The sequence below is a fragment of the Palaemon carinicauda genome, chromosome 42 (genome assembly GCF_036898095.1).
Source record: "Palaemon carinicauda isolate YSFRI2023 chromosome 42, ASM3689809v2, whole genome shotgun sequence".
NCBI lineage: Eukaryota > Metazoa > Arthropoda > Malacostraca > Decapoda > Palaemonidae > Palaemon > Palaemon carinicauda.
In genome coordinates this window covers 51,978,228-51,991,392 of record NC_090766.1, presented here as the reverse complement: position 1 = coordinate 51,991,392, position 13,165 = coordinate 51,978,228, and the positions used below count along the sequence as shown (strand labels likewise).

Below are 13,165 nucleotides of genomic sequence, written 5' to 3'. Positions count from 1 at the left end.
GAGTAACATTAAGATAAAATTGTTCAGCCAGTCCTTAAAGGATTCTGCAGCTTTCTAGGGTGGCTGGTTCCTTGTCCAACTTTTCCATCTTTTTTTTCTTTCTTTTTTTAGAAGAAACAACGTCAATATACGGAATGAAGCAAGCAGATGAAAATGACATAAATGAATGATCATATAGTTGTGGAAACACAGGTGGGAAAGAGTTCAAGATACCGGAGACTGAAACAGTGCAACATCGACTTGGAAGTTTATGATCTCCAGAGGGAAGGCCGTTTTCTATTGATAGATATGCACCAAAGACAGTTAATGAAACCAATTTGTCTCGTCTAAGACTAGAAAACGATTATTCAACTCAATCAAATGAGAATCATGACAAAATAACTTTTAAGCGAAGGATATTAATAAACTATAGTCCATATATTATGATTAAATATTTATGTATATATTTCTCGTCTTCAGCGGAAGATTTTGTCACATTAGGCATAAAATGGGTGGCACTATTCTTATTTTTTTTTATTACTAGCTAAGCCACGATCCTATTTGGAGAAGCAGGATGCTATAAGCCCAAAGGGCTCCAACGGGGAAAAATAGCCCAGTGAAGAAAGGAAATAAGTGAACTATTTTAGAAGTAATGAACATTTAAATAGAATATTTTAAGAACAGTAACAACGACTAGAAGAGTTATCCTTGTTTTCAGCAAGCAATTCTAGTGTGAGATTAAAAGACCTCTCCATACTTCGACGGTATTTGTACAATTGATATTACTACTATTTCTTATTGGAGTTATCATTATGATTAAGATGCAAAATAAAAATAACATTGAATCCTATTGGTTTAGTCATAAACCTTTACCATATTTCATTGCAAAATCGCACAGTAACTTTATATTTAGTCTTCGCAATATTTGCCAAAGGATCTTGTCTCAACGCAACGTGGGACATCAGAATGAAAGATTACGTGGTTCAAAACCTGAGGTCCAAACAAGTCTCACGAAGGTAATCTGATGCAAACTACAGACAAATGTATATACTCGTATATGTTCGAAAGATCAATATCTTTGGTATGTTGCTTTTCATCAGGTAAACGTTTCGTTATAGATAAAGCCAGGTCATGGTTTTTAGATATCTCAAAGGAACGTGTTCAAACATTTTTCAAAGGAGCGTTTTCGATAATGTTTCTTCGATCTCCTTTTATAGGAACATTTTAAAAATGTTTCTTTCGTCTCCTTTTAAAGAAACGTTTTAAAAAAATTGATCCTCTCAAAGGAACGTTTAAAAAAATTCATTTCCTTTCAAAGGAACGTTTGCAAAAATGTTTATCCTTTCAAACGAATGTTTTTAAAAATGTTTTATTTCCTTTCAAAGGAACGTTTGCAAAAATGTTTGATATCCTCTTAAAGGAATGTTTGCAAAAATGTTTATCCTTTCAAAGGAACGTTTTAAAAAATGGTTTTAGATCTTCCAAAGGAATGCTTTAAAAATGTTGTTTTGATCTTTTTTTGAAGGGACATTTACAAGAATTTTTCTTAGACCTTTCAAAGAAACTTTTTCAAAAATGTTTCTTTGATCTCCTTTCAAAGGAACGTTTTCAAAATGTATCATTTGTTACTTGATGTGCACAGCAAAGTGACGAGAAGAAGGGCAAAGACTGTTCTGAATATCTGGTGATGGAGAATATAGATGTTTGGAGTAACAGTCTAATAAATGATTATGTCTATGTAAATAAGTTGTTTCACTTACATGTTGTATGACCTTTTTTAAGGATTATTATTATTATTATTATTATTATTAGCTAGATACAACCCTAATTTGATATATAAGATACTATAAGCCCAAGGACTCCAACAGGGAGTGTTACCCTCAAGCAAGAGAACTCTATATGTTGTGTGACCTTTGTCAAGTACACGAATACTTTTAAGGATTATTATTATTATTATTATTATTATTATTATTATTAGCTAAGATACAACCCTAATTTGATATGTAAGATACTATAAGATCAAGGACTCCAACAGGAAAAACTGCCCAGCGAAGAAAGGAAACAAGGAAACAGAATAGTGTGCCCGAGTGTTACCCTCAAGCAAGAGAACTCTACATGTTGTGTGACCTTTGTCAAGTACGCAAATACTTTTAAGAATAATAATTATTATTATTATTATTAATAGCTTAGATACAACCCTATTTTGAAATGTAATATACTATAAGCCCAAGGAATCCAACAGGAAAAATTGTCCAGCGAGGAAAGGAAATAAGGAAACAGAATAGTGTGCCCGAGTGTTATCCTCAAGCAAGAGAACTCTAACCCAAGACAGTGGAAGGCCATGACACAGAGACTATTGCAATACCCAATACTAGAGAATGATGGTTTCATTTTGGAATGTCCTTCTCCTAGAGGAACTGCTTACCATAGCTAACATTGAAATTATTATTTGTTCCATTTTATTTGAAGGTAACTACGGGTTTTAACTAGCGGATTTCTTGTTTAGTTTATTGTTGGTGTTTGTTTTCGAAATTTTTTGGTGTTAAGATTAATTTTGTTTTTCGTATCTTTAGGTTTGGTTATAGGCTTGTTCAGTTGTTCTAACTTTTGCTTGTCTAAGCCAAGATCATGTTTAAACACCTTGAAAGTACACTCGGGCACACTATTCTATTTAATTTCTCTTCCTCTTGTTTTGTTAAAGTTTATATAGTTTATATAGGCGATATTTATTTTGATGTTACTGTTCTCAAAATATTTTATTTTTCCTTTTTTCCTTTCCTCACTGGGCTATTTTCCCTGTTGGAGCCCCTGGGCTTATAGCATCCTGCTTGTCCAACTACGGTTGTAGCTTAGCAAGTAACAATAATAATAATGATAATAATAATTTCATGTATCTTACAAAGTAATATCTATCCCTGACTTGCTGCTTTCAGCAAAATAACAATAAATGCAATTCCTATTAGGAATCTTGCGTTGTTATCTCCATTTAGCCACTTTCTTTACGAGCGTTCTTATGAGCGATCTATTTGCCTAACTGGTCCGAGTTGACGTCTGTAAACCACCGCAGCACCCAGTCAGTCAACAATTGGTGACCGAAGAATAAATACAAGTGATAGTGAAGAAATGAACTTTAAATTCTCGAAGCTTTAAATAGAAAAGGTTCTTAGCCAAAGGTTTCATGCAGGTAAGAAAGTGGTATTGCCTTAATAATTGTTCACCATTGATATGAATTGTATTATTTATAATTGCGATACTAAAGTCTTTTCCGTCCTTACCAAGAGGTAAGTAGTCACTGAACAATTACAGTGCAGTAGTTAATCCCTTGAGTGAAGAAGTTACTGTAAGGTACAGTCACTCATATAAGTTGATGGATGTCCGGGTGTTTAAGAAAGATTTCTATGTCACCCATTTCTGGACGACAGGTGTCTGGGAGTGCGAAAACGGTCAACTGTATAGTTGAATATTTGTCCGGTCTCGCGCTCCCAGACACCTGTCGTCCAGAAAGGTGTGGAGTATAAATCTCTCTCAAACACCCGGACATCCATAAACTTATATGAGTGACTGTACATGAAAAATTATTTTGTTTGATTGGTTAAATCACTTATTCTATGATTATTTACATAATAATTAGATGGGAAACTTTTATATGTACAGTTGGAAACATGAATTCTCGGTACACCTCTCTCTGAAGAAGTGTACCCAGCCACATCCTTATTGCACGGCGAGTTCCTGCCATCTCTCCCTACACTATCTGTTTGATTAGTAGTCGCATAATAAGAGTGTGACAGGGTGCATTGCTTGGCGTGGTGTGCCAGGGACTTCTGTGTCCATCTGTATATTATGTGAAGAGAAAGAGTGAAATGAAGAGAGTAATGATTAGTTAAATGCATTTGTGTTTTTCCTCTCTTCACACAAGCTGAGAGTTAGGACAGTTGACTAACAACCAAATTATAACCTTTTCTACCTTTGAAAACAATGTACTTCCCATTGTCTAGCAAAGTCTAATCACCCCCATATTATCTAAAACTTTTTGAGCGTCTTTTGGTAAAAAGTCCAAATAATTTTGCTGGGAGTAATCATCTGTTACCTAGTTTGCAATTTGGCTCTTGCAAATTCCTTGTAGCATGTGATGCCTTTCGTACAATCTCCAATCCTGTACAACAATCTCTTGATTGTGGTCAGGAAGTTTATATGATAGGCCTTGATTTTAGTGCTACCTTTTGACTGTGTTGATCATGAGGCTCTTTTTTTTCAAACTCCAAATAATGTTTTGAGAAGGGATCAAAAAATCATTAGTATAGATTTTTCCATTAAGTGGCCATCCAAGTAAAAAAAAGAAATTTTTCTGGGCAACTTCTTGTTATATAATAACTTATTCATTCTTTTGGCATAATTTGTGCTACAAGAAAGCTTCATTTATATAATTTAAATCCATTGTTCTAAATTCAGTTCATTTATCTTAGCATTAACCCTTTGGTTGTCATGTAAGAACCAAACCAGTCTCTCCTCATCAGAGTGTCTAATAAAACAAACAGGTAAATTTCATGTTAATCAGTTTTGATGCCAGCCACCACAATTTTAGCAATCTCCATTTAACTTTACTAACTCCTTAAGGAGTTATTGTCGTCGGTGCACCTCATACCGGGAACTGTAGACATTACTGAAGAGTCTATTTGCAGTCTTGCTTCGGCTCCCAGACGCATCCATATTTCAATCTCGTATTTAACCTCATTCCCATTTAATTTCTTCCATCTTTCTGTCCAATCATTTTTTTTTTTACTTTCGTCAGTGTAACTTGGGGTGTTTTCCCCACAATTGCACCTTTGGTTGAATGGTATCCACGGACCCAGTCCGAGGCATTATATCTAAATTTGTATGAATCCAATCAAACTCCCCTACGCTGTATGATATTCTTGTTTTCATAGTCTTGTGAAATGGTTTGAGAGTTTGGATAGACCAACAGGTTTTTCCAGCCTCTGGAAAAGCTGTCTTCGTACCTATTCAAAATAGTTCACCAAGTCTATAGGTACTATGGACGCTTGTACAAGCTTCTCAAGATTTTTGCATCCTATTTATCATAAAGAAAACGTTATTTCTAGAGTAGAATATCATGATCAAAATCCCTGCTGTAGTTTGATGAACATGTAAAAAATATCTACATCCGGTCAATTCCTGTAGAGTAGCATACATTAAGTCTACTTTGTCTAGTAGAGTCCGAACACTCGTGATGGACCTTGATACTTGTGGAGTTGTAGAACCCAATTATTTTTCTTTGCTTTTTATAAGGACTTGACTTCATAGCTCCTAAGTTGTCTCTTATTTGCAGCAAGTTGGCAAGAAGAGATTCTTTTTGCACTTGTTGGATAATTGGAAATGTTACTTCATTAGGTAAATCTATTTGTGATATCTCTAGCCCTGTTGATTACCGCTCAATTTCCATAACTCTCATGTCATCTAAAGATTTTGAACATCTTTAGGCAAAATGTCTAAATAGGTCTGCTGAAAGTAATAAACTGTTCCTTAGTTTTCAGTTTGGTTTTAGCATAGGCCTTTGAGCATGTGATGCCTTTCTTACAATCTCTAATGCTGTAGAGAAATTCCTTGATTGTAATCGGGAAGTTCGTATGATTGGCTTTTATTTGAGTGCTGCCTTTGATCATGTTAATTATAAGGCCCCTGTTTGCAAACTCAAACAGTTGGGAGTGGTTAGGTCTTTTCTTAGCATCATTATTGATTTTTAAAGTAATAATGCAAAGATTAGCTGTTGATAGGCGCCATAGCGAGTATAAGAATGTGATATCAGATGTTCCTCAGGGTAATGTTCTTAGCCCATTACTTTTCATACTATATATACATGACGTGGTTTTAGCATAGAAAACTAGCTCATTGCATTTGCAGGTGATGCTACTCTCTTTGTATCAATTCCATCTTCTGAATGTAGATTTGGTTGTTGCTGAATCCCTTATCAGAGATCTAGCTAAAATTAGTGTACGGTGCAAATTATGGGGCAGGAAGTTCAATCCTAACAAAAAGTCAAAGTATGATTGTAAGTAGGTCGTGGACAGTGGTTCCTCCAAATCCTGATCTCTGCATTATAATGTTTCTGTAACTCTATAGAACTACTATTAAATTTTAGGTGTGATTCCTGATTGCAAATTTACTTTTGAGAAACACATTCGGTCTGTTTCTTCAATTTCACAAAAGAATTGGCTTAATGAAGAAGTCTTTTAACATTTCTGGTGATCAATCTATTCTGAAGAAGTTTTAATTCTTTCATTCTACCTTGTTTTGAGTATTGTTCTCATGTCTGGTCTTCAGGTGCTGAATCTTAACTTAATTTCTTAGACAAAAACTTGTTGTCTATTAAAATTTCTTGATAATCTCTACCAGTGTCGTTCAGTTAGTTCTTTATGCATATTCCATAAGATTTTTTAAAATTCTGACCATCCTTTGCGTTTAGATCTTTCCAGACTGTACCGTCCTGTAAGTAGTACTGTACAAGGTATAGAGTTAATTCTAACAGCCATGCCTTCTGCATCATAAGGTTCAATACTACACAGTATTCTAGATGTTTATATATCACATATTGGTTTTAACATTTTTACTGATCTTACGATATTTTATATTCTTTATTTACTACTTATCATATAGTATTTTTATTTCTTTATTTCCTATCCACACGGAGATATATTCCCTGTTGGAGGCCTTGTTCTTATAGCATCTTGTTTTTCCAACTTGGGTTGTAGCTTAGCTAGGAATAATAATAATAAATAATAACAAACTTCAGTTGGCAAGCCATCAATTCCATGAGCTTCAATACTGCACATTTCTTTTGTTTCTACCTTAAGTTCATTTAAAGTATGCTTGATATCAAATTTACCCGCCATTTCAAACTGAGGTTGATCACGTATCTCACCACTACCATTTACAGAATCTGTGCCCTGTAACAAAGTACTCTATATAGTACCAGTAATGCTGAATCCAACAATCCTATTGCTTTTCTGTGTCGGAAACAAAATTTTCAAAAGACTCGACAATGAGATAAGAAGCTTTTTCCTTGCAAAAACTGCTTTTAATCCCAATATGCATTCCCTTAATATTGTGATGGCCTCTTGGAAACGTCCCTGCCTGGTGATTATCAGACTGGGGTTTGAGTCCCGCTCAAACGCATTAGTTTCTTGTTGTGACTGCAACCTCACCATCTTGGTGAACTTAGGATGGGGATTTGTGGGAGCCTATAGGCCTACCTGCTGAAATATCAGCAGCCATTTCCAGGTTCTCCCTGGTCCAAACTTGGGTGGAGAGCGGGCATGTGAGCAGATCATATGTATATATGGTGAGTCTCTGATATTGTCCTTCTAGCCAAGACATTGTCCTTCTAGCTAGGGCATTGTCTTGCTAGCTAAGGCAATGTTCTGCCAGTAGAGCATTATCCTGCTAGCTAAGGCCTTGTCCTGCTAGCTAGGGCATTGTTTTGCTAGCAAGGGCATTGTTCTGCCAGCAAGGGCATTGTTCTGCCAGCAAGGGCATTGTTCTGCCAGATAGGGTATTTTTCTGCCAGATAGGGCATTTGTCTGCTAGCTAGGGCATTTGTCTGCCAGCTAAGGCATTTTTCTGCCAGTTAGGGCATTGTCCTGCTAGTTAGGGCATTGTCCTGCTAGTTAGGGCATTGTCCTGCTAGTTAGGGCATTGTCCTGCTAGTTAGGGCATTGTCCTTCTAGCCATTGTCTTACTAGCTAGGGCATTGTTCTGCCAGTAGAGCATTATCCTGCTAGCTAAGGCATTGTCCTGCTATCTAGGGCTTTGTCATTCATGAGCAACCTTTAAACCTTGAAATCGGTTTTACTTTGGATCTTGGTGAAGAGATCATTCGAATACTGTTTTATCCAGTCACTGGTAGGTTTCAGGAAGCTACAGTATTATGGAAGGCACTTGATATGTGCTTGCTTAAATGAGAGCTTCTCTAATTACTTTGTCAAAGGATTTAGAGTAATAGTAGCTTGTAACAACTTGGCAATTTATTTTGCCAACAAGACAAGGGCACTAGGCACAGCACAATTAAAGTGAATACCTTTGTGCAGTCCATACTTCTTGTTCGCTTGTATTCACCGGAGCCATCAGTAAATAGTGTATCTATTATGCCATTCATTTTCATCATAAGACTCCTTAATAAAATTCCATAATTTCCAAGATCCTTGTTAAAAGACTTAATTCTGCTGATAAGACTTCTCATTTCATATTTGAACAATCTCAGTCTTTGAGATTCTCCGCAACCAAAACTTAATCACTTGAAATAGGATCTGCCAACCACGACTTCATTTGTGAATCTGCATAGAGAAGCCCGTCGTCTTCAATGTGCAATGAAAGTTTTATATATTTACCAATGGAACACTTATTAGTATTCTAGAATATCTTGGTACTTAAAGGTCGATGCTACTTTCCATCATTGTTTCAGAAACAAACATATACCCAATGGGCAGATATATTTGACTAGCGCTTGGCTCTGGTTGTCCTGTCTGGAGACCTTTCTCTTATTTAGAAAAGGCTCATCCCTAGTGATCTGTTCACCACAAAAACATTTTCTGCAAGTTTGAACTTCTGAAGTTCCACAGATTCAACTGCTTGATTAGGAACGTCATTCCAGTTAACTTTTACTAATTTTTAATTCAGGATTCTATTCTCTGCAGTGATGCCTTTCCACATCACTCTATATTTAAGGATAGTCAACAGCCATGGGTGTAAGACATCTTTCTCAGGCCAATGTCTGGCCCAAACTAAATGTTCTCTCATCTGCATGACCTAAGAGATGCTCGATTCAAACCGAAAAGCCTTCAATAGCAATCGTCAACTCATCTATATACCATACATCACCCACACTTCCCTATTACAGGCTGCCTTAGTGCAAGAGCCCATAGCCTGGTTCGAATTGCCTTACGTTTATCATCAACACCTTCCACAATAGGGGGTCATGGTTGATTACGTGGATGTGGTAACCCAAGAACCAACCTTTTCAAAGAGCAGTTAACAAGTGGTACACACATTTAGCCCATGTTAGCAACTAGAGGGCCACTAAAATCAAACTTCCCTATCTAGAAAAAGTTGTAAAAACTTTCATTACATTACACAGTCTTCTTATTATCATTCATTAATACCGTACAATCTACTATCATCAACCACTCCAAAATCCATTGGCTAAATATACAGGGTGTTTAAAACGCCTCTCCGCAGTAAGCATTTTGAACGATAATGGACTATTACATGGTATGACAAGGCTAAGAGAGTAATTGGCCTCTAATTCTCACTGCAGAGAGACTCTTTGATCGCCCTGTATATTTTTATCAACATCAAGACATTTCCTGTAATATGGGGAATGCCAGAGAAGAATTAAAACAATAGTCACTATCACATCCAAATTGGTAGAATGTCAGTGAACTCCAAATATGAAAATACTTCTGCAACAAAAATTGCTATTCATCTATCTTGCATACACTCTAAACTTCAAGAACATTAAAGTCCTTGTATTTCATTGCCTTTTTCTCACTATCTGTTCAGGACTTTCTAGGTCTACTACATGCCCCACTTCTTAACAGTTCTAAATTATACTCGCTTTACACCAAGCTATCACTTACATTCATTCTGAATTACTATTACTATTACGATTACTACCAAAGCTACAATCCTAATTGGAAAAACAGAATGATGCAAGCCCAAGGGCTCCAACAAGGAAAGCAGTCCAACCATGGATGAGAGATATGAAAGTAAGAAATAGACTGCAAATGGAAAAATATATATATATATATATATATATATATATATATATATATATATATATATATATATATATATATATTAAGGTCAGTAACAATGTTAAATGAATAAGTCATATATAAACTTTGAAATGAGATTTATGCCAACCTGTTCAGTATAGCATTATTATTATTATTATTATTATTATCATTATTATTAATACACAGGATACTATAAGCCAAGGGGCTCCAACAAGAAAAATAACCAAGTGGGGAAAGGAAACAATGAAATAAGAGAAGTAATTAGCATTTAAAATAAAATATTTTAAGAACAGTAACAACATTAAAATAAATATTTCCTATATAAACTATAAAAACTTTAACAAAACAAGAGGAAGAGAAATTAGATATAATAGTGTGCCTGAGTGTACCCTTAAACAAGAGAACTCTAATCCAAGACAGTGAAAGGCCATGGTACAGAGGCTATGGCACTACCCAAGACTAGAGAACAGTGGGTTGATATTGGAGTGTCCTTCTCCTAGAAGGGCTGCTTACCATAGCTAAAGTCTCTTCTACCCTTACCAAAAGGAAAGTAGCTACTGAATAATTACAGTGCAGTAGTTAACCCTTTAAAAGAAGAATTGTTTGATAATCTCAGTGTTGTCAGGTGTATGAAGACAGAGGAGAATATGTAAGGAATAGGCAAGACTATTCATGTATGAGTAGGCAAAGGGAAAATGAACAGTGACCAGAGAGAAGGATCCAATGTAGTACTGCCTGGCCAGGCAAAGGACCCAATAATTCTCTAGCGGTAGCATCTACAGATTCAACTATCAGACTGGGAAGATCAGCCTACAATCTGGCCACAGTTGAAAAAAATTCAAGAATACTGTGTATTATTGGGCCTTATAATGGAGGGGACAAGACATAAAATTAGCTACATACCTAGTAATATGTACTGCATTGTACAGTCTGGGAAGATATGATTACAAAGGTTGGTCAGAATTATGGAAAATCTTATGTAGACCTAACATATACAAAATAGCAACTGAATGGCAGTGCGAGATATCAATACCCAGACTGCAAGATGTTGTCCAACAAAAAGAATCACACCTAGAAATTTAAATGAGTTTTGCATTGTAATATATGTGATCAAGGAAAAGGTCTGGATGTTGAGGAGCCACTGTCCTTACCTTACTTTCAATCATACACAATATGATTTCAGCTACTGATCCCCCCTTTCAGCTATTTTAATTTTCTCATTACTGAAGTATATCTCCACATCTTGAAAATTTCAATTAGCATTGTTTGCCACACTAACCATATCGCCAGAGCTTAACTATTTTGCTCCTAACATTCAGCATTCACACTTGAACTTTCATGGAGAGTTGGTTGAACAATACTTACATAAGCTTCTTCCATGGCTCTCTTAGTCTGTGATTCTCTTCCCAGTCTTGAACACGTCCTGTTAAATTCCTGATTTCATATATTCCTACCATCAGTCATCATGTTAACTCCCAGATATTAATACAATCTAGTTTTACGTTTATCCACTATCAACAGTAATATTTACTACAAACTCTCCTTAATTTCCTTTATTGGTGCTCGTGTTTACTCTAGGAATCTAAATTTTCTCCCCTTCTAAACACTTTCAAACTGTTTCACTAGTTTCTATCATTTCTCTTCACATGCATGAATCCGTTTTTGATTCTGAGTAGTCACCAACCTTTACACATTTCCATTAACGATATATATTCATATCCCACAAATATGCAACTACATCTACTGTATATTCTGACTTTTCACATCAGTATTTTAACGATAGTCAAAGGCCATGGGTATAAGACATCTTTCTCAGGCCAATGTCTGACCCAAACTAGATGCTCTTTTATCTGCATGACCTGAGATGCTTGATTCCAACCAAAAAGCCTTCAATGGCTATCAACAGCTCATTTATATACCATACATCACCAATACTTCCCTCTTACGGGCTGCCTTAACGCAAGAGCCCGTAGCCTGATTCTAATTGCCTTGCCTTGATCACCAACACCTTCCACAACATGGTTGATTACCTGGATGTGGTAACCGATGTGCCCATCTTTTCAAAGTATAATTAACAACGGTGAAATACTTACTCCACGTTGGCAAGTAGAGGATTGCTAAAATCAAGGCCAGTGGGGTGGGACTAGAGATCTCACCTGTTAAAAATTTGCTGAGCAACCGGAAAGCTTTCCCTTTCTGGTGCTATCCACTCCAATATAATGAAAGACCGATTCTCAGTCAATAGGCCTATTTCATGGTGATTCTTAATCTCTGCTAACGTTCACGCCAATTCATAGCCGACAGGTAGGCTAATTTATATCTATTATTATTATTTAAGCTATAACCCTAGTTGGAAAAGTAGGATGTTATTAGCCCAAGGACTCCAACAGGAAAAATAGCCCAGTGAGGAAAGGAAATAATGAAATGAACTTCAGGAGAATTAATGAAGAAAATTAAAATATTTTATATCATTAACATCAAATTAGATTTTTCATATAAACTATAAAAAATTGAAACGACAAGAAGAGATATAGAATAGTGTGCCAGAGTATACCCTCAAGCAAGAGAACTCTACCCCAAGACAGTGGAAGACCATGGTATAGAGGTTATAGCACTACCCAAGACTACAGAACAATAGTTTGATTTTGGAGTGTCCTTCTTCTATAAGAGCTGCTCACCATAGCTAAAGTCTCTTCTACCCTTACTAAGAGGAAAAAAACCACTGAGCAATTACAGTGCAGTAGTTAACCCCTTGAGTGAAGAAGAATTGTGAAAAGACGATGATATTACAGCACTGAAATTTGGTTTTATGGCAATACTGGTCAAATGCTCATAATATAACAACGCTAAGTCATCATATGCATGGCAATTGAGCTTAGCACTCGCTGTTCTAAGGCCCGTTTTCTTCTTTCTTCTCTCCAGACATTCACGGCCGTAATTTACATCAGAGTAGCTGAAATTTTCAGTGCTCTGTCCGTGAGCCTTCCCACCAAGTGTTAGCGAGTTCGGATTTTGTATTTGAACTGCGCCTTTAACACATCTCTCCTTTGTGTTTTGTGTTATTGAGACTACAGAAAACCTAACAGTTAAGTTCGACAAAGCTGAAGGCTTCCATCGCGTGTTTGCGATGGCAGCCAGGGGCTCTTCCCCCATCCCTACCGACTACCCTCGTGCCAGAGTGGAGAAGGGAAGGATAAAGAAGCCTAAATGTCTCACCTTGAGGAGCCATAGGAAGAAGAAAACCACCTCGACCACCCAACCGGAAATGGAACCAGTCCTTAAAACCCAAAGGGACAATCAAGAAGAGACAGAACAGCACCTTGATGAAGAAGAACTAGCAGCAGGCATTAAACTTCGGGAGAGAATAACTCCTGCATTGATCGATCTACATTGGTTAC

At 36.4% G+C, this 13,165-nt stretch overlaps 1 protein-coding gene across 1 annotated transcript in view; it reads left to right on the top strand.

Annotated features, from left to right (window-relative positions):
- Positions 1-3,061: 3,061 nt before the first annotated feature.
- The window catches only part of LOC137632986 (protein spaetzle 4-like), a 91,948-nt gene continuing 81,844 nt past the window's right edge, over positions 3,062-13,165 (top strand). The window contains exon 1 of the mRNA XM_068365137.1: positions 3,062-3,163. Coding sequence (XP_068221238.1) covers positions 3,158-3,163 — 6 coding nt within the window. The 5' untranslated portion in view covers positions 3,062-3,157. The remainder of the gene's footprint in view (positions 3,164-13,165) is intronic.